This window comes from Streptopelia decaocto, assembly GCF_964273445.1.
Source record: "Streptopelia decaocto genome assembly, chromosome: 1".
Taxonomy (NCBI): Eukaryota; Metazoa; Chordata; class Aves; order Columbiformes; family Columbidae; genus Streptopelia; species Streptopelia decaocto.
Genome location: NC_138663.1, coordinates 83,353,547 through 83,375,125, shown reverse-complemented (window position 1 = coordinate 83,375,125; position 21,579 = coordinate 83,353,547). Strand labels below are relative to the sequence as shown.

The 21,579-nt window shown below is 42.5% G+C and overlaps 1 protein-coding gene across 11 annotated transcripts in view; it reads left to right on the top strand.

The window, feature by feature from the left end:
* The window catches only part of FOXJ2 (forkhead box J2), a 28,133-nt gene extending 7,997 nt beyond the window's left edge, over nt 1–20,136 (top strand). For 9 of the 11 annotated variants that reach the window (XM_082043467.1, XM_082043460.1, XM_082043466.1 and 6 more), the window contains 10 exons: nt 8,646–8,998; nt 9,527–9,601; nt 11,575–11,643; nt 12,016–12,156; nt 12,602–12,800; nt 14,699–15,016; nt 15,414–15,515; nt 15,936–16,136; nt 16,889–16,987; nt 17,586–20,136. In XM_082043467.1, coding sequence (XP_081899593.1) covers nt 8,666–8,998; nt 9,527–9,601; nt 11,575–11,643; nt 12,016–12,156; nt 12,602–12,800; nt 14,699–15,016; nt 15,414–15,515; nt 15,936–16,136; nt 16,889–16,987; nt 17,586–17,674 — 1,626 coding nt within the window. In that variant the 5' untranslated portion in view covers nt 8,646–8,665 and the 3' untranslated portion in view covers nt 17,675–20,136. The remainder of the gene's footprint in view (nt 1–8,645; nt 8,999–9,526; nt 9,602–11,574; nt 11,644–12,015; nt 12,157–12,601; nt 12,801–14,698; nt 15,017–15,413; nt 15,516–15,935; nt 16,137–16,888; nt 16,988–17,585) is intronic. The other 2 variants (XM_082043458.1, XM_082043459.1) reach the window with 1 other exon arrangement.
* Nucleotides 20,137–21,579: the final 1,443 nt, after the last annotated feature.

Here is a 21,579-nt window from a genome sequence, read left to right as displayed (position 1 = left end):
TCTGAAAATTGCCAGCCAATAGAGGCTGGATGTACTGGAAACTACTTATTTGCATATTTGAAAATTATTCAAAAGGTCTAACTGATACTCGGAGGTAGTTATCTTATTACGTGTACCCTCCTCTCCCTGGATTCTTTTGTAAAGAAGGATGATTACAAAAGTAAATTAAGATCATCATAAGCAAGAGACACATCGTCTCAAAGACTAGGAAGGTCAGGGTTGGAGCAGAATAATATTTACTTGCAGTTGCAACTATGTGTGTGGAAGTAAGGGGTGTCTTTCAATATCTGGAAGAAAATTAACAGGACGTTTAGTTTGAGGATGATAGCCAAAATGGAACATTTTATGAGTAGGGTGCAGAAAGGCAAATAGCAATATTAGCTTTTTAAGCCCAAAGACACTGTTAATGGGTGTGTGTTCCTTGCTGGTGTGGTTCTGAATCCTCTTGACCTTAAAGCCTGATACGAACCGTTACAAGGTTTGAACCTGGCTAGGGATTGTTAGGTGTTTTGTCTTCTAGAAGACAGTTCAGTCAGTTTAGTTCAGAATAACAACTAACAGAACAGTAAAAAGGAATTATGTTAAAACAGCAGTTGAGACCTGATTTATGAGTTTCATACAGTATTACTCAATTCTTCTGATAGTTCTGCAACTTCAATTTCAGCTGCACTTCACTTCCAAACTCATATTTAACAGTCTTTTCTGCAGTGCTTTGGTGATCTTAACTCTGGGAGCATCTGCTGTATGTACAGTTTGGGCATGTGGTATCCGACTAATCTGCACTTGATGCTAGTTTCCTTATTTTCTATGAATTCAGTACATAGTTCTTACTAGTACTTGATACCCATTTCCACAAGTGGAACAAAATGGGTTGTGGCTTGTTTCAGCAACTATTGCAGAGTTCATATTGACTAATCTGTTTTCAGTGGTTCAGCCTTTGGTGAACAGGTTCTGACCACTTGCAGATTTTCATTTTCACTATGCCTGACTGGCATTCATTTAGCCCTGGGAGCTCTCTTACACAGAAACTTTGTAGTAGTATTATTATTAAATTGTAAGGTTAACAGTAATTTTTCACTGATAGACCCATTTTTTAATGGGAATAAGAATACAGTTTTCATTTGTAAGTGCATGTTGCATTCTTTTAACCCGGCTTTCTGTACCTATCTGCAATGATATGAAGATCATCTGAGAGAGATATTCTGCACACTGAGCTACTTCTGATGTTGTCTCTAATTTCAGAGACAGTCTACTTATCGTATCAGTGTTTGCATATCCTGTACTGAAGGTTTAGTACTGGATGTGATTCTGATAGGCAGCTAAAATTGAAATCCTTCTATTAAATTTGAGTATTCCCAGGAAATACCTTCTCTTAAATACAGTTTCTCTACCACAGACTTCCTTGTTGCCAAGGGAAAATTTCATTCCAGATATGTGCTCATAAATTCGAATTATTCCGAAACCAATACCCTATACCTTTCTCAGTGTAGGAGTAATTGCTCTGTTAATGTTCTTAAGGCAAATGCCAAAGATTTCTCTTGCCTGCCTTGGCATATGTATAGAATTACAGCTCCTGCTTCAAATAGTAAAATATTGCATAGTGATACAGAGGATGGAGGGATGCTGTAGACACATTTCTGCTGTGGTGATGTATTTTCATTGTGCTTCTTCGAAGTGCTTGGATTACTTTTACTTCAGATCTGTTATTGTGAGGGTTGTCATGGGACATTTGGCTTATTATTAGAATAAATCTTTTATAGTAGTCTCATTACAAAGAAAATAATTTTCAGCTCAAAAGTATTTTGGGCATACCAGTATTCTCAATATCACTTGCTGTTTCTTTTGACAGGTGTTATATATTCCACACTTTCACTTACACAGCACCATAAGTAAGTAAGCTAATCTTAACTTTGAACACATATTTTCAGACTCTCTGAGGGGTCTCTTCAACGTTTGTGTAGTATTTCTCTCTGCATTTTTTGCTCCATGTTTATATGGCAGACAACAAAAATATATGATTAGTTGGTCTTATTAAAATCTGGCAAGGCACTGGCTGTGCTTGATCCTAGCCATTTATGTCTGTAAAGATACTGTCCCTTGACATGAGAATATTTTAGACTTTAGCTGTAATGCTGTCTATTGATAAGTTTGAATAAGCAGGTCAAGTCTTGTAAACTATACTGGTTTGTCAGTTTTTGTACAAGAGGAGTACATAATTGCTTTTGGAATTGGATCCTGATGCTCTTCCTACATGGGGGTTTTGGTGACTTTATAGTCCCTATAAGACTACATGCTTCATTTTTACCGAGAATGCATGCACAGTCAGTGCTGTTCATTCACTAAATTGAAAATACAAAATTATACCCTTCTCGTGCACATTTCACAAAATGGAGTGAATCGAAAAATCCTATGTTAAAATATGCCATTATGATATTTATGTAATTAGTAACTATTGTGAAAACATTTGTTTTCATTTTTCCTTGAGACTTAATATGAACCTTATGTTGCTGAGATTACTATTTGCTAAAGGAAAACTGTACCTGTATAACAACTTAATTGTGATAAAACAATTACATCAGTGATTTTTATTAGGCTATATGTGATCTAAAAGTTATTGTACTTCTCTAAGTCTGACTTTTCAATACCATCTTCTAGTGTTGTGTTGTAACTTTTAGCAGATTTCTAATTCAGGATGCCATAATTGCTGAACCACCTGTGTTCTTTTACACAAAATAGCACTGAACATTCAAAGCCATTCCATCTTGCACACTAAGTAGTTTTGAGTAGGGGTATAGAGTCAGACAACTGTGACATGGACAGGCGCAGATTGTGACAGTTTGTATTCATATAGGTGATACCACACTATGTGCTCTTGGGTGACTGTGTGCTTCCTTTGGTTGAAATCTTTCTTCATTGTGGTTCATGACTAGTGACAACCGTGTGCCCCTTATTACCACATCTGCACATCTATAGTTTGTTGGGAAGATGTTTTTGGCTTGTTCTGCTGCTCCCAAAGAAAGGAAACATGGTTCTGGAGTATGATGATTTCTCTTCCCTCTTTGCCACAGGGACTGGTTTCCCTCCTTTTATATGGCATTGCAAACAGGAGTGTACTTTCAAACTGCACTGCTTTTCTTTGGTTTGCTGATACACTAACATGACACCTGCCACTCCTTCAGGTCAAGTTTCATTTTATGAATAATACCCAGCAGCCTCTCTTTTCCTTCTGGAATTGATTCCAGAAAGATAAAAATTTTCTGAAGGCTTCTCACAAGTAGTTGCCAAAATGATGGATAAAAATTTCAGACTATCCAGGGTGATCAATATTCTTTTGTATGACTTACATGAAACAAATATCTCTCAGTTAGGATGTTTGCTTAGAGAAGATAAGATTTTTAAATGTTTTGTTCATGCCCTCTTAGTTCATACCTCCTAATTTTTGAAGGAAGGCATGTGTTAAAATGTCAAAATTATCTTCTGCCAGAGTTAGCAAAATTGATTCTTTTCCCCTTTCTGTATTGGCTTAACAGTACGGGTCTCTTGCATGTGTAGTTTACACAAGTATGTCAAAATTGCATTTTTTCATCAAAGTATCATAGAATCATAGAATGTCCTGAGCTGGAAGGAACCCACAAGGATCATCAAGTCCAACTCCTGTCCCTGCATATGACAACCCCACAGTTCACACCATGTGTCTGAGGGCGTTGTCCAGTCACTTCTTGAACATTGTCGGGCTTGGGGCCGTGACACCTCCCTGGGGAGCCTGTTCCAGTGCTCCACCACCTTTTGGGTGAAGAACCTTTTCCTAATGTCCAACCTAAACCTCCCCTGGCACATCTTCCTGCCATTACCTCGGGTTCTGTCATTGGTCACCAGGGAGATCAGCGCCTGCCTGTTCTCTTCCCCTTGTGAGGAAGCTGCATCTGCCATGAGGTCTCCCCTCAGTCTCCTCTTCTCCAGGCTGAACAAACATAGTCACTTTAGTTGCTCCTCATATGGCTTCCTCTTCAAACCCTTCCCTAACTTTGTAGCCCTCCTCTGGACACTCTTCAGTAGCTTTATATCCTTTTTATCCTGTGGTGCCCAGAACTGCACACAGTGCTCCAGGTGAGGCCACACCAGTGCAGAGCAGAGCAGGACAATCACCTCCCTTGCCCGGCTGGCAATGCTGTGCTTGATGCACCCCAGGACACAGTTGGCCCTCTTGGCTGCCAGGGCACACTGCTGGCTCATGTTCAACTTGTGGTCAACCAGAACTCCCAGATCCTTCTCCACGGAGCTGCTTTCCAGCATCTCATCCCCCACTCTGTATGTACAACCAGGGTTGCTGTGTCGCAGGTGCAAAATTCAGAACTTGCCCCTGTTTATGTGGTTGGTGATTGGCCAGTTTTCCAACACCTTTGTGTTTCAGAAAGTTTGCAATCAAATGATTCTTTTTTTTGCCAGTTAGTTGGGTTTGAGGTTTTTTTGTTTGTTCATTACCTCAGAAGCTAGGTGTGTTTCTGAATATATTACATGGATATTGTTAGTTAGATCACTGGATCTGTGTTTCAGGAGCGTAAATAGAGGTGGCCTTACATTTATAGATGTTCTACAGCAATGTCTCTCACTGCTTGAAAGCCTGTTTTGCTGTGCTGTTCCCCACATTTCCTACATTTTTCAGTCCCGATATGTAAGTAGTAGTGATCTTGGATAAGCTCTGACTGTCTTAGAGCAAGCATTTGCAAAATAGCAGGGCAGGCAAAGTACAGATTTCTTCAGTCTGGCAGGGATAGTACAATATGATAGAGAGAAGCCTGCCTTTTTTTGCAGCCTGAGGTTTGATTTGCTAGTTGCAAATGTTCGAAGTAAGGCAGTAGCTTTCCTGGAAAGCTGTAGTGGAGTATTACTAGTCCCAAGTGGATTAGTGGTTATTAAAAGGTATTAAATGCTAGGATTTTCTTTAATGATGAATACATTTCTTTATGAGTTACAGATTCTCATATGTTTAATTGTAGTTTTGGACCAGTGCTTGGCTGTCATTTTTGCATCCCTGTCTTGACTTGGGGTTGTACTGGAACTAGTTAGTGCTTGAGAAATGAAGGCTTTGCAGTCAGTTTCCAGCTGTTGATGGTGGTTATGACTTGGCTATCTTACCCTTGGTTTTAAAGGCAGCCAAATACATTAACAGATACCGTTTACTATGTAAAGTCAGAGATTGTAAATTCTGGACTTCCAACTTTCTTTTTGCTTCTTCGGAGTTAATTCTGGTTTGCTAATGTGGTAGTATTCTCTTTCAAACACTCTTGGTTTTAGTTCAGTGTGTTTGTTAGTCATAAGTGTGTGTTTTGTTTTTTTTTTTCTTTGAGTGGGATCATAAGATAATAGCTTGAAAGAAGATTTGACAGGCAATGAACTGGGAAGGGAAAGTTGGAAGAATCATCAACTGCTCTGGTTTGGCTTCAGTCTTGTTTTATCATACCATTAAGTAGTGTCAAGCTGGTGTATTGCTTGAATCAGGTAAATGGGATACGCAGTACAAATTATAGCAGGTATTGCTGTTATAGTAAGCATTATTTCAAGTAACTTAGTAGCCAATTACACCAAATATATTTTTGCACTGATAGTGTTCTGGAATGCCACCTTACCTATGTTTTGACTATGCCTGATTATTACGGAACCCATATTGCCAGGATCCAGTGGCATGATCAAGGTTAAGGAAAAAAAAAATCTTATTCCACTGCTTCAAAATTTCCCGTGTGATTGTTATTGGGTCTAAGTCTTCAATTTCTGTCCTAAATTGCTGTCTGGTGTATGTGTTGTTAAAAAGCTGTTGTTTTTTTCCTGAAAAGTAGTTCTTTCAGATTGGTATCTTAATCTGCTGTAGGTTTTTGTAACCTAATTTTCTGGATTTCTGTGCTTCTCTTAAAAATGAGGGGGTGGCTGGGAAATTTGTATTTATTTTACTTTGGGTTTGTATTGGTAGCACAACTGATATTTCATAGTGGTTTAACATACATAGGATGAGCAGCAGTAATTTGTTCTCTGATTGCACTGTGGAAATTAAAATTTATATGAGGCATACTTACAAAAATAAGCATTCAATTGATATTTAGTTCATGTTTGTTTTCTTCCAAGTTGAATACTACTTTTAGTGACGGCTAATGCAAATGCAGCTGTGTTTCAGTCACTGGAACGCCTCAGTGGTCTGTCCATGCCCACTGGATAAAAATACATTGTTGCTTTACTTTTGTATAATTCCGGAAGGAATAGTGCTGCTTAAAAAAAAAAAAAAAAAAAAAAGTTTGAGATTAGATTGATGCAGTCAAAAAGAGCTATATTCAATAAACAACAACTTGAGGAGGGTGGATAATGGAAAGCCTTTTGCAGCTCTGATGATCTAGTTAGCTGTGTAGCAAGCAGTCATTGCTGTCATATGTGATAACGTGGCAGATGAGTAGATAGATAAGTTAAAAGCAGTTGGGCTTTTCCTTTCCTCCACAGACAGAAGTATGTTTCCACTCTTACTGTAGTGTTGCAATTTTACTTTTCAGTCTGTACATGCACATGAATGTGAGTGATAATGTTAGCTGTGCAACTACCTTGTTTCCCTGAAAATAAGACCTACCCAGAAAATAAGCCCTAGCGTGATTTTTCAGGATTTTTGAGGATGCTCCAAATATAAGCACTACTCCAAAAATAAACCCTACTTACAGTTCATTAAAAAGTCAGTTTAAATAGTGTCCAGGCGGATATACAAGTAAAAAAGTAAGACGTTTTGGAGCAAAAAATTAATATAAGACCCTGTCTTATTTATGAGTAAACAGGGTAGGAGATGCTTTCTGAGCCCAGGGCTTTGGAGCCACTGCCTGTGGTGGTTGAGGGGTAGATTTTGTTGGGGCGTTGTGTAGGTATTTGAGCCCTAAGAGCTGTGATGAGCACATACATGAAAACGAAAGGTTTAGTGCATACAAACGTGTTAGAGTGTAGACTCTTGAGTGCTTTTGTGCTGTGAGAGCACTTCAGTGAAGAAGTGCAAGGTGTAATGCATGTAGTTGTGGGGGAAGAACAGGGAGCTTCTGTGTCAAAATGCTGGTTGGTCTGTCTCTGGATCTGTGCATCCACACTGTATTATTGTCAAATACCTATTTTTAGAATGACGATCTAATTGGTATTCATGCAGATGGGTGTCTCCCTGTCTCATCTGATCCACTCATCTGAGTGATGCACTTAGTGGGAGGTGTCTGCTGATGAATCTTTCCAAAGCATAGTGTGTTCATGTGCGTCTGTTCTCTCCTACATGTATGCATGTGCTTAATGTGTTACATGACCGTGTACGTGTGTTTGTGCATTTGCCTTTTGTATGTACTAGCATGCTTAAAGATAGTATCTAATCTTTTTAAAAGATTAATTTCAAAAATGAAAGATGCAGAACTTACAGCACTTCAAGACATGTTTTTTTCTCTTTATGGAAAGAGTAAGTGCAGAGCAGGGCAGGTTGTGTCCATAGAAACTTAGCTATCTCAGTCCAGACTTTAAGGGATTGCTCCTAGTATAAGGATGCAGCCAATTATGAGTAAGAATTATGATCTTTCTGCTTGCCTTGACTACTACAAAAGACAGCATACAAGCTTGTGTGCTAAGTGTACGAGTTTATGCTGCTAAATATTTTCTTCATATAAAATAACTGTGAAGTAGAAAACCTTTGGTACAAGTGCTAGCCATGTTGGACATGTGTGTTTTATTTTTGTGAGGGGGAAATATATAATACTTATGAGAGGAAAGATCCTGAGTCTGTTTCTACCCTGTGACAAACTTCTTGTGTGACTTTGGACAAGTAAGTTTTTCTTGTGTCTCAGATTTGGGGAAAATACTTGCCTGCTACATTGTGCATTAAGGTAGATTTAATTCAATGAAATGTATATTTAGGAAAAACGGGTTATGGTAGGCAAAGCTTTAACTATTATGAGCTTAATATAGTCTGTTCCACCTTGACATGGTAGATGTAATTATCTGTATACAGTACTACGCATGATGTTGGCATTTTAAAATGATATGTAATCCTAGCTCTAAGGAGTAGTATTCATTATAATGTCACCTGATGCAAAAAGAGAGACTAGGCCTTAGGGAGAAGTGAATTTCCCCACAAATTAAGATAGTCACAGTTCTGACTTTTACAGATGATCTAATTAAACTGTGGTTTGTATGTGGCATGAAGGAGTATTCCCTTTTAACTATAATTTTCCTCTTACCTGACACAACCTACTGGATCACAGGTACTCTTGGTGAAGGGTCACAAGGTTATATTGCTTATATAGTAGTGGAGCAAATGTGATACAGCTGCTGAAAAGGCTCAACTTCCTTTGACTAGTTCTCAGTTCTTTACCTGGGAACAGTTGGGATGCTTTGGGTAAGTCTGTCCTAGCAGTGTTACCATCATCACTGTCCTGGCTAATATCAGCAAGGATGGTCCTTCCAGAGACAGTCATAAGGCTTTTTGGATGATTCTGTCTGGCTGTGAATAAGATATATGAAGTAGGATAATCTTTACACAGGTACTTCTGATGGGGGAGAAGCAGAAGAGGAATGCAAATGGATGCTTCTGTTCTTAAGGTTCACCTTGTTTATATCTCAGGAGTTCTCTTTTGGCTCCTTTCTTCTCACAGGTACTCCTGCATCCAGCATCATGGCCTCCGACCTGGAAAGCAGCCTCACTTCCATAGACTGGCTGCCACAGCTTACCTTAAGGGCTACTATAGAAAAATTAGGGGGTTCCTCACAAGCAGGACCTCCAGGTGCTGCCCGAAAGTGTCCCCCAGGCTCACCAACAGATCCCAATGCCACCCTGAGTAAGGATGAGGCTGCAGTGCACCAAGATGGGAAGCCACGCTACAGCTATGCCACTTTGATCACATATGCCATCAACTCATCACCTGCCAAGAAGATGACGCTTAGTGAGATCTACCGTTGGATCTGTGACAACTTTCCCTACTACAAAAATGCTGGTATTGGTTGGAAGGTGAGGACTCGCATTGGTCACAAAAAGTACCCATTTTGTCTGATTACAAGACTTACATTCTTAATTCTGTGCAAAGTATCCTCACTGAGCAAAATAAAAAGACAGATGTGAAACTAAGTTGACCAACTGGAGAAAATGCAGAGCCAGAAATCCCATTTTCTCTGAGAATTCTGTTGTATGTGGTGGCCCCTTAAGAGGGAGCCTGCAAAAAAATCACCAACAACAACGAAGAAAAAGAAAACAAAACCCCCCACAAAACCTACCTCACTAGCAACCTCTGCATCACACTAATACTATTTTCATTGCACCTTCTGTAGGTGTATATGTGGTTCAGCCCCGTATTGTTCATCCTAATCCATCCCTCTCCCTTCCACAGCTTCTGTTCTGCTCTGTTCTGTGTAGATGTAGTGAGATTTGGCTTTTGAGTATGCACTGTTCTTCTGTTTTCTCTACTCGTTTCCTGGACATACTCAGAAAGCTGTATGTTTTTGTTGTAGCACTTACCTGTGTCTCTTATTCTCTCATCAGAACTCTATTCGTCATAACCTCTCTCTGAATAAATGTTTTCGGAAGGTGCCTCGACCGAGAGATGATCCTGGGAAGGTAAGAAATCTGCATGCTCCTGGGCACGCAATTTAAAACTGCAGAGAATAAGCCGGGGTTGCCCTTTCTAACTCATGGTTGGAATTTGAAACCTGAAGTGTAGGCAAAAATGGAACAGTAGTAAGATTTACTGCAGTGCTTTGGCTACAGAGGCATTCACTTAAAGGGAACCGGTATAGGGGCCTTAATGGTTTTAGCAGTTGTTTTTATATGTGATCTTTGGTTAACTTTAGAGATACTGAAATAAGGAAAAAATGGGGTTGAATATATTTTATTAGTTTTGTTTCTTTTTCTTCTTGTTTTTTGTGTGTAAAATGTGGGTCTAGGCCAGCTTGATCTATTATGGAAAACCGTAGTTGCTGCTGGTGAATGGCAGGACTATGATGTGACATCATGGGTTTCATGGAAGCAAGATAATGGAAGTGAGAGCAGAACTACTACCTATTTGGACTGTAAAATATTTGGTGTTGAGGAAAAAGTGTCACTGCCAGTTTGAATCTGCAGAAGTCATTGACAAGTAAAACTCAGGAATTTAGGAATTTTTTGGCTAAGTACGGGCTAATAAAGTTCTGTTAGTATATAGAGATTGTAAAGGTAATTGCTAGCAAAACCAAGACTTGGCATCTTGGTATACAGATATTATTACTGTTAAAAAAACCCACAAACAAGCAGGAGGAGGTGATGGGGACAAGAACCTATGTATTTAAACAGAAAGATTGTCTCCTCCTCCCCCATCCTAAAGTTACCAGAAAGGGCCACTTGCTCAAGCCTTTTACTTCAAGTTATATTTAAAGGACTAGGTGGTGCTCAGTTGGCATCTATAAATGGAAGTAGTATATCTTTGAAGATCACTGCTCAAAAGTACAATTTATTATATGGCTTATTCCAGCAAATCCTAACTGATTTCAGGGTATATGATGTTTGCAGGTGTTCATTGGCATGTTCAGCTGGATTTATAATGAAAACCTGGCCTGTGCTTGTCACTGATTATTCAGATTGGAGGTTAAAATGGGCTAAATCACACTCTGGAGTTCTCTTTATACTTATTCAGAAAACAGCAGACAAAATTATAGACTATTTTATGTTGAAAGGGGCACCTGGAGGTCAACATGCACCGCTACTCTCCTCCCAGAAAGGGACAGTTAGATTGGGTTGTTGATGTCTTCGCTGAGTTTTGAATGTCTCCAAGGATGGAGATACCACAACTGGGCATTTATTCCAGTGCTGCACCACCATCATTGTGAATAATTATTTGTTTATATCTGATTGTAATTTCCCTTGCTGCAACTTGTGTTTGTTGCCTCTGTTTCTTGTGCTGTGTATTTTTGAGAAGAGTTTTATTCTTCTTTATAGTCTCCTTACACAGTTGAAGACAGTGGTTAGATCCCTTTAGCCTTCTCTTGTCTGGGCTAAACAGATCTCTCTATGTGAACTGCTTGTATATCATGTGTTTTGGTTCTTAGCCCCCTCTTTTGATGCATTCTGGAGTGTCAGTATCTGTCTTGCACTGGGAACCCCCCAAGTGGGCACAGTACTCAAAGTGGAGTCTCCCAAGCATGGACAAAGAGTGATCCTTCTAGCTGTTTCTGCCCAATCTAAACATTGAGTTGGTTCTCATTAGCCAATAACAAATTTGTGTTGTGAGGAAGGTACTGAAAGGGTTGTGCATGCCCAAAAGAGTTGACCTATCTTGGATCAAGACATCCTTTGTTCTTCGTGGTGTCCTGTCTTGGAGTGGTGCAAATGTAGAGCATTCTGCCTTCCACCAGTAGCATCAAACCTCATTGTTCAATACAACCCAATGCAAGAGGGGAATCTCTTTGCAACACCCAGGTCTCAGTTGTCTGATGTTCTGGAGGGTGGTCGTTGTGGTCCTAATGTTTGGTTGAGGCTGCATTCTTCTAGTGGGTAACTTCCTGCTTCAGGAAGCTCTCTGATTTAATCATACATTCACCAATTGGTCTTCTTTCCAGGGCTCTTATTGGACAATAGATACATGTCCAGATATATCTCGCAAGAGGCGGCATCCTCCAGATGATGACGTGAGTGTTGTTTTTTCCAGACAGCATGGAGTGGGAGGGGAAATTCCCTTCTTGTTTCAGGGAGTCCCTCCAGCACCAGACCATGGTATCATTTTGGAGGCAGCATGTACAGAGGGGGATAAAAAGGCTAGGGCTGAATGAACTAGCATGTATATCCTGCCAATTGGCTGTTGTTGCTGCTGCTGTTCAGTAGCAAAGTTAATCTTGTGTAAAGTCCTTTATCCTGGCTCTTCAGTGACTAAGATCCATTCCTCCTCTTTTCTAAGCCATGAACTTCCACAGTGGGGGAGCTGGCTTCCCATCTGCAGTTTCACTTCTCCCTATGTTCTTGATTTCTGCTCCTTTCCTTTTCTCTTTCTTCCCCATCCACAGATACCACAAGACTCTCCAGAGCAAGAGGCCAGTAAAAGCCCCCGAGGGGCTGTTCCAGTTAGCACAGAAGCCTCTTTGCCACCTGAGGCCACTCCTCAGCTGTCACTACAGACCACCACCCCCATTACTAACTACAGTCAGGTGAGCAGCAGGGTAAAGTGTACAAACCTTATGGTGGGGAAAAGTGAGAGGGGGAGGAGAGTGTGAGTGGAAAAGCAAAGCGGTGAGAAGAGAGGGAATTGTGAAAATGGTGACATAGAGGCAAAAAAAAAAGAAGGGAAGAATGTGAAATAGCAGAGTCAAAAAATAAAGAGGAAGTGAATTTTAACAAAGGGCTGGATGAGGATAAGAATAAAGGTATAACAGTATTAGATAGCTGAAGAAAAATCTGGAGCCAGTGTGCTCCAGAGGGAGAAGGTGGTGATTGGTTTTCCTCAAGGAAAATGGTATTTGGGAAGATTTGTTGGAAGATGAGCTCAGTGATTTGGGTTGCCAGTACATGTTCTACCTGTATCTAGTCTCTGGATCCTGGTCTCAAGTTACAAAACCAAGTACAATCTAAAGTCATTACTTCTGACTTCCTTAGCAGGGTGCAGGGCCTGTGGATGTTGCCTCTACTGTAGCAGGGGGGCAGGGCCGTGAAGGGGCTGATGTGCCGTCCCCGCTGTACAGTGCCAACCATGACTTCAAGTTCTCCTACTCTGAGATCAACTTCCAGGACCTCAGCTGGTCCTTCCGAAATCTCTATAAATCCATGCTGGAGAAATCATCTTCCTCTCAGCACGGTGAGTAACTATACGTATCATGTCAGGTGGGGAGGTATCTGCCCACACACAGTTGTTGACTTGATCTATCCTTGCTATCTTTACTTGTTTAGGAGCCTGTGCAAACAGACTTTTCTTCTTTGGCATGTTGTCTTTATTTCTGCCAAGACCAGATAAGAAATCTGCATGTCCTTTATCTATTGCTCCCCCTAGTTGTCTCAGAATAAAGAGGATAATGATTTAAGAATACCTTGTGTTGATATAAAAGCAAATACTAAAATGGCAGAAGCTTAGCAAAATGAAGTCCTAAAGAAAAGCGTGTCAGAGAAGTATTCACAATCTATCAGGCTAGGAACCAAAAGAGGGAGGGGACTGTTATATGTAGAATTTCTCCAGAAGGAGAATGGAAAGTCATTATTGCTCAGATCTGTTAAAACTAGGATTGTACAAGGCATTGGAGAATTGAGTTTTATGGGTTTGGAGCACAGAAAAGAGCAAGCCTGCAGCTCCATTCACAGCTTGCCTTTTTGGAGTCTGGGGGAGCAGCCACCAGAGGGCAGAACGGCTGTAGGGATGGGTTGTCCACAGAAAACACTCCAGAAAAACCTCCAGTTGTCCTGCCTTTAAACACTAAAAAGGAATATATTGTTACATGAGCCTCTTGTCTCTGTTGTCAACCATGATATAGTGTAGGCAAAATTTGCTACTCTGGGAAGAGCCTCCTGAACTGACCTGAACTTCAGTGAAATAATCTTTTTTTTACGTTTACTGCTTTCATTATGCTGGCACTTGAGATTCCTAGTAGGAGCCTGTTGTGTGAGATGTTGTAGAATAAGCAAGCTACATGTATGTAGCCATATGTAGAGAAGAACCTTGACTGAGTGTGTACCTCTGTTTGTAAAAGCTTAGCAGCAGAATTTTTTTTTTTTTTTCCCCCAAGTCTTCCACTGTAAGGTAGTCTAGGAAAACTTGTAATTTTGGAGGAAATTTTGTAGGCAGTGTTTGAGTCAGGATGACAGTATTCATCCTTTTGCCCCATCACAGTAGTAGGGTGCTCTAAGGGTTGATTTTGGATATAGTGAAAAACTGAAGCTTGCTTGCAGATGGCCAAGTAAGGGTGCTCAACGTAATAAATAGGTAGCTTAGTTTAGTGGCTCGTAATGCCTTTCACTGTGATTTTTCACGGAGGTTCCACAATGTAAGGGGAGAATGAACTGGGGAAGGAGACCTAAGAGAGATGCCAAGTTCCTGATGTGGGGAAGAGTGGAGAACACCTGATGCCATTCCATGTAGTGGGATACCTGAAATACAAGAGGACAGAAATGAGACTCCCAATGTGTCAAGAGGAATGAAAGTAATAAAGGAGCCCTGATGCATGTAATGTGCTCTGTGAATACAAGCAGTAGAATGTGTGACCTCTAATGATCTGTGTGAGAAAAACTGTGAAGGTTCCTGACCAAACTTCTTGTAAGACAGGAACTGAAGAGAGCTTTTGGAAACAGCAAGTCAGATTTATCAAGTTATCTGGTTTCTAAGTGTTTTGTTGTTTGCTTAATGGTCATTTCTAGGAGAACAGCACGTGTGTGAAATTTCAGGAAAGCATGGGTTACTTTGATAAATACAGGAAAAATCCAGGGAGGAATTTAAGTGCCTAACTCTCTATTAGAAGTTTAAATCCTTCTGGGGCTTTGTTGTAGGGCCTTTTGTTTTGAAGAGAATCTGGAGCACAGTGAGGGCATAACTGTGCAGGTGATAGTTGTTGGCAGCCTGCAGAGGGCACTCCAAAAGCTTCATAAATAGCAGAATAGGCAGTGTGAAATTAGAGATGGATAATTTAAGCAGAGGTCTGATCCAGGCAGCTCTTAAAGCTCCCTCCTCTTCTTTTTTTTTTTTTTTTTTTTTTTCCTCCTACTTGGCAGGCTTCTCTTCTCTCCTTGGTGACATGCAGCCCTCCAACCACAACTACTACATGTACCAGCAGCAGCAAGGTCCCTCATCAGTGGGTGCTGCTGCCCCACTCCACACTCCAACCCCAGAGGGTTGTCCATCCCAAGGGGGGAAGCAGCAGGGTGGTGAAGGTTATGGCCCTCCACCAGTGATGTCCATGCACCCACCCCCAATGCAGCATGGAGGCTACCACCAGCATCAACATCACCCGCACTCCCACCCACAGCAGCAGCCACACCAGCACCAGCAGCAGCAGCAGTCGCAGGCTTCAATCAACAATGCTGGCTTTGGTGAGTCAGGGTGATGGAAAGAACAGCTGGGGAAAAGGCAGCAGAGAGGAGTCCCCAGACAGAAATGCCATAAGTGAGCTTTTACTATGTAGTGCCTGTGTTTTATGTGGAAAAAGGGCAAAGGCCAGTTATGATTGAAATCTGAGGGGGAAGTTGCTTCCTTACTGAAAGAAAGGAGGATACATCCACACTGGGTTTGGAATTCTCTTTAGGGATGCAGGATAAAGGCAGGGGCTAAATGAAAAAGGCCCCATCCTTGGTCTTCCAAGGGAAAAAGGATTTCTAGCTATTGTAGCATTAGGCCAAAGATGGTGAAGAGGGGCCAACCATTTTATAATAAGGAATGGAGGGAAGGAGCCGTCGGTATTGGAATAATCTTGTCCCCATTTCATTGCAGCATTTCCCCCTGATTGGTGCTCCAACATTGATTCCCTGAAGGAAAGCTTCAAGATGGTAAACCGGCTGAACTGGTCTAGCATTGAGCACTCCCAATTCTCAGGTCAGTGTTGGCCTAGTGGCTAGATCTAGTGACTCTGACTAGGGCTGTAGTCTAGAATATGTGAGTGCTGTGGCCAGATCTTTTTTCAATGTAATCCTGTCAAGTGCATGATTTTCTCAGTGACTCAGCTCTTCTATTTGTAAAATGAGGTTCTGTTAAAGACCCTGAAGTGCTTGGACACTGCAAGAAGTATGTCAGAAATCTAACTGAAATTTTTCCCTCTTACTCTTCCCTCCCCTGCTTGAGTCAGTGAGACAGTATCCTAGATATGGAGTTCTCCAGGAGTTTGGTGACAGATTCAAAGCAATGAAGTTGGGTTTGTGGGAAGAAGGTAGGATTTAGAGGCAGAAGACAGAAACTCTTTGCAGGGAAGACCACAGTGTGAGTACTGTGTTTGACATTGCCCTTTGTCCCCTGCAGAGCTGATGGAGAGTCTGCGCCAGGCTGAGCGGAAGAACTGGACACTGGATCAGCACCATATTGCCAACCTCTGTGACTCCCTTAATCACTTCCTTACCCAGACTGGTCAACTCCCTCATCTGGTTGGCCCACAGCAGACCCCCCGAATCTCTGATTCTTGTGCCCTGAACAGTGGCAAACAGGAGCAATCTATGAACCAAGGTAATGAAGATGGAGACTAAAGTGACTTGTAAATAAAGGCCCAATTCTACGAATATCCTAAACTACTTCCTGCCTTCCCGGGCAATGTAGCACTGAGCAACCCAGGGCTGGGCTGTCAGCTGTTTGTAGCAACTCAGCTTCCTCTGGCTTTAAAGAATTAGGCTGTCCTATGTCTGTGGCCTAGACAGACTGTTATTATGTGATGCATAGCATTGACAGGCAACTTCTCCAGGCAGAAATACATTTAAAAGGTAAACCCATGAAAGGAGAAGGAGGTGGTGGTGTTTGTAGGTTACCAACCAAAAGGAATGGCAAGGTAAAGAGGTTGCTGTTCCAGGTGGCAGGAGCTGTAGGAGGTGTAAAGAAGAAATCTCTTGCACCCAGTGTTGCAGAAAATACTAACTGGACAAGGAGTAGGAGGAGAGCACAGAGGATATCATGGCCTTGATACAACTGTGATGGTGTGTGTCATCTAGTACTGAACTAAATGGATTATATTGAGCCAACTTGTGGTGTTTCTGGATGAACATTTTCTTATTTTACAATAATAGATAAACTCCTGCTGGTTCCAAGAACAAGATCCCTGACCAAGCTATAGCTTGCAGTTAGGACCCAACAGCTGAACGTCTCCTCAGTATCCCATGGGTCTGAGTGAGTTGCTCTGTGGCTGAGCTGCCACTCAGTCGGGGCCAAGACATCTGACCAGAACATTAACAGGTTTGTTGGTTTTGGTTTTTTTATTCCTTTCACAGTGAACTCCTATGGTCAGCCCCAGCCTCCCCATCTTTTCTCCGGGCCATCTCCTATGTACCAGATGTCCACCCAGGACTCTCCAGGATATAATCGCCCAGGTAAGGGGTGACAGTAAGGCATATTATACCAATAAACATTGAAGAACCAGTTCCCAAGCCCTTTGTGCATTTCTCTAAGCACTTACTAATCAAATGGAGCACTGAGGGTAGAAAGGAAGCTTGCAGTGCAAGGGACCCTCCATTTAGGGCTCTGCCATGGCTTTGGCATGGTTTAGGATTTCAGTGGCCTGATTTCTTTCACTTCACATGAATAGTCCTCTAGCTCAGCCTCACCCTCAGTTGGTTGCTTGAAGGCAACTTTACATGAGAAACTTCTTTTGATGAAGTCCTTTTTGCTCTATCAGCAGACAGCTGTAAGGAAAGTTAAGGAGACTGAAACTTAACCTTGGTAGAAGCTGCTGTGGAGAATTTTGTAGCAGACCACCTGCAGACATTGGTAGGTGCTGTCTGACAGGGAGAAATTCATGACAGTAGTGTTCTTGCTTGTTAGATTTTTGGAAGGGAGAAAGCTGGAATCCCTTATGTGTTCTTTTGCCCAAGGGCCCACTGTGAAAAAGCGTGACATTTTTAATACTAATTCTCTCTTGTCTTTCCTGTCTTGTCTTTTTTTTTTTTTTTGTCTTCATTTTTGACTCAGCTCACCATCTGGTCCCTCGGCCTCCAGGGCCTCCTCCAGGTGCCAATGAGGAAATCCCCGATGATTTCGACTGGGACTTGATCACCTAGCAAGTTACAGACTCGATAGCCCGTCCTTCGTGAAGGATGTGGGAGGGGAGGGGGACATGGGGTGAATGGTGCCAGCACCACCCTCCCCAGCCTCCCTGCCTTGTCTGTATATAGATATATATTCTCTATCTCCGCCAGAGAAGCCACCGCAAGATGCTGCCGAAGATAATCCTTCCTTGCGTCCTGTTTTATCTTCTTTTTCTTCTTTTGTTTATTATTATTATTGTTATTATTATTATTATTACCAATAATTGAGCACAGCTCTCCCCCGCCTCTGGTGGCCTCTGATGCATCAGATCGGCTCTTTCATGTTGTGTGGTGCCCTGTGGAGGGTGGAAAGATGGGTCCTTGGTGCCATGAAAAGACCTCGGAAGGCTGGATCCTTGAGTGCATCTTTCCCTCATCATTTTGCGTTTAACAATCCCTCTTTCCCTTCAAGGTGGCTGGTGAATCTGTTGTATTGGCTACTGGAGTGAGAGAGCCCAGTGGACCCTGGGAGCCTGTAGTTATGTTGTTTCATAAATGTCGTAAAGGTCAGGGGGCTAAAGGGACACTGGAGGGGTGATCTTAGCTCCATGAACTTCCTTGCATGAGCAGGAAAAGCAAGAAAATAATTACAGTTTCCAAGCACAGAGAGAGGTTAGTCCCTGAGGGCAGGGGGAGCTTCAGCTGGGAGGGTAGACCTGAGTTTGGAGAAAGGAAAATGTAGCAGAGATGGTGTTTCAGCAGAGAAGTTTGGTTTCAGAATGCAGTGCCATCTGTGAGGACTGAGAGAGATTCTGAAGGAATCCTGAACTGTTTCTACACTGCCTTTGCAGTCTCCAGGTGAAGCTTACATACCCATCAAGTAAACAAAGCAGTCAGGGGTGTCACATGTGATTCAGCGAATTCTGTTTTCCAGAGCTTTTAATTTCACCTCCCACCCCTTCAAGCCGTTCTTCAAAATATGTAGTGAGGCTCTTACTTGCATATGCAAATTTGGAAGTTTTCTCCCATCAGTATTTGTTCCGTTGTTATTCGGCCCTCTGCCCCTCGTATTTCTTTGAAGACTGTCCTTGCCTGTGGTTTGAGAGTGCCAGCAACAGGAGCCTTGTTGTGTAGGTGCCAGTTCTCAGTCAGTGGTTCCCACTTCGCGAATGGGCTGATGGTGGGAAGAGGAAGCTGCTGCTCAGAGTGGAGGTGAAATAGTGGACTTAGAGGTCAAGGGGCTGGATCCTCTGGTCAAGTAAGTGGGTGGCCCTCACAAGTGTGGTCTTTTTTAAGAGGTGCATTAGAAGAGAGAGGATGAAGTGGGGGCAAATTTTTAAACTGAACAGCCAAAGAGCATTGTATAAAAGGGAAAAGGGTGGGTCAGACCCCTTGTAGTTCAGCTGGGGAGATGATGGAATCTAGGGTAAATCCAGAAGGATGAGTTTTGTCAGCACTTGCAAATCAGGAAGGTGGAAAAGGTTCTGGAGCAGGAGTGAATGTTGAGATGCCTCCTCCCCAAAGCTGTGTCCTGTGTTTCCCTTTTTTTCTGGTATGGCTCTGTTCTGTCAAACCTCTTGTTTCCTCTTAATAAAGCCTTCCCCCCACCCATATTCCCTGTTTACCAGTGAAGAGAACCAAGCTGGAAATAAAACATCATGGCTGTTTGACAGACCTGGAGCAGGGGAGTTATAACCTCTACTCTGACTGCAGGAGGGTAGGGAACTAGTACTGCTCTTTAAATTTGCTGTAGGAATAGATCAATTGGATCTTTGTCAGGGAAGTGGACAGAGTCTCGTGTTGCAGGGGTGATGGGACTGTTTTTTTTTTTTCTTTTTAAAGTGTGTGTTTGGGGGAGTGTTCATCACTGAGTGTTTCCAAGAGAAATTAATCCCAGACAACTACAACATGGAGTCAGTTGTTATCTCTGCTGCCTCAGGATGGGAATGATAGAGCTTGGAAGCAGGTGTGTTGGGTTTATGTGGAAAGTGGTGCCAGAGACAGCCTCTGGTAGATGCCAGTTCATGCTTTGCAGAGGATGTTACTGAGAGACGGCCCTGTAGAAGTCTGAAAACACCACTGGAAGGAAAACAAGATGGCTCCTTCGCGTATCCAAGTGCCCCTGATTTGCATATTCACATCATTTGCATATTAAGTTACGCCTCATTTGGATATGTAAATACATGCCGGTCAGTGTGCAAATTAGCCTCGTTCCTCTGCCCCTGAAATAAATGTGTGTTGTTAGTGGGTGGGAAGGCATCGGGTGGGTGGCGTAGAGCTCTGCAGGGTGCTTGGGTACCAGCCTGTGGGGAGGGGAGGGGAAAGCAAGGCAGCCTGTTCTGGAGAGGGGTCCTGCAGGCCCTTGTAGTGTGGGGTGTCCCCTCCAGCATGGTGTGGCCCCTTGCGCTTTGTTCCAGTGGTCAGGGAAAGAGGGGCGTGGTCTCACAAGTTTATTTTTGTGCATGCTTTCTTAATAAAAAAAAAAAGTGAATGTTTATGGTTTAACTCTTTTGGTGCCAGTATTGATTTCCCCCGCCCCCTCCCCCAGTCTCGTTGTTCAGGACCCCACTTGAAATGGTTCTTTTTCCGTGTCACTCAACAGAGAGGGCTCACAATCTGGCTGTAGTCAGGAATATGCATTCTCCAAAAACCTACAGCGCCCAAGAAAGTCTGTGTCTCCTTTTTATTAGTAGGTGGAGGCATAGCTGCAATTTTATCACATCCATTGGGATCTGATGACACCCATCTTGCCATTTTATTCCTAAAACCTGGATCTCTTGTGCAGGTCCCTTGACCTTGCTTCGTTTTATGGCAAAACCGGCATTCAAAAGAATCTGAATTATTCTCTCACCTTTCTTGAAGACTTCTGTCGCTGTGTCGCCCCATACGATGATGTCACCAATATATTGCAAGTGTTCTGGAGCTTTACCTTGTTCCAGCGTGGTTTGAATCAGTCCATGGCAGATGGTAGGACTGTGTTTCCACCCCTGGGGCAAGTGATTCCACATGTACTGGATGCCCCTCCAGGTGAAAGCAAACTGCAGCCTGCACTCTGCTGCTAAAGAAATAGAGAAAAATGCATTAGCAATGTCAATTGTAGCACACCACTCCGCTGCCTTTGACTCCAGTTCAAATTGCTATTCTAACATGTCAGACACAGCAGCACTCAGTGGCATAACTGCATTCAGGCCGCGATAGTCTACAGTTAGTCTCCACTTGTCACTATACTTACTGGCCAAATTGGGCTGTTAAAAGGTGAGCGAGTCTTACTGATCACAACCTGACTTTCTAGTTGATGAACAACTTCTGGATAGGAATCAGAGTCTCAATTGGTGCAATATTACCGGTGATGCACCGTTGTGGTGTTGGCACCTGCTGATCGTCAGCTTTCAGCAGTCCTACAACAGAAGGATCATCTGAAAGACCAGGCAAATCAGACAGCTGTTCAATATTCTCAGTGTCCACAGCTGCTATACCAAATGCCCACCTATACCCTTTTGGGTCCTTAAAATACCCTCTCCTGAGGTAGTCTATGCCAAGGATGCATGGACCATCTGGTCCAGTCACAATGGGATGCTTTTGCCAGTTTTTCCCAGTTAGGCTCATTTCAGCCTCTACAACCGTCCCCCAGTCATTCCAGAAATACTGATGGATTGTGTTCCTTTATACTTTGAGGGGATTATTGTGCACTGAGCACCAGTGTCCACCAAAGCTTTGTACTCCTGGGGGTGTGTTGTACCAGGCCATCGTACCTGCACAGTCCAATAAACTCTGTTATCCCTTTCCTCCACCTGGCTGGAGGCAGGGCCCCTCTAATTTGTGTTTTGTGCAGTCTCTGGGTATGAATTAGAGGTTCCTTCAAGAGGATCAGAATCTCTCTACCCCTTCTGGAAACTGGAGCAGCCATTTTCCTAGGAGTTTTTCCTTTTAAGTCACAT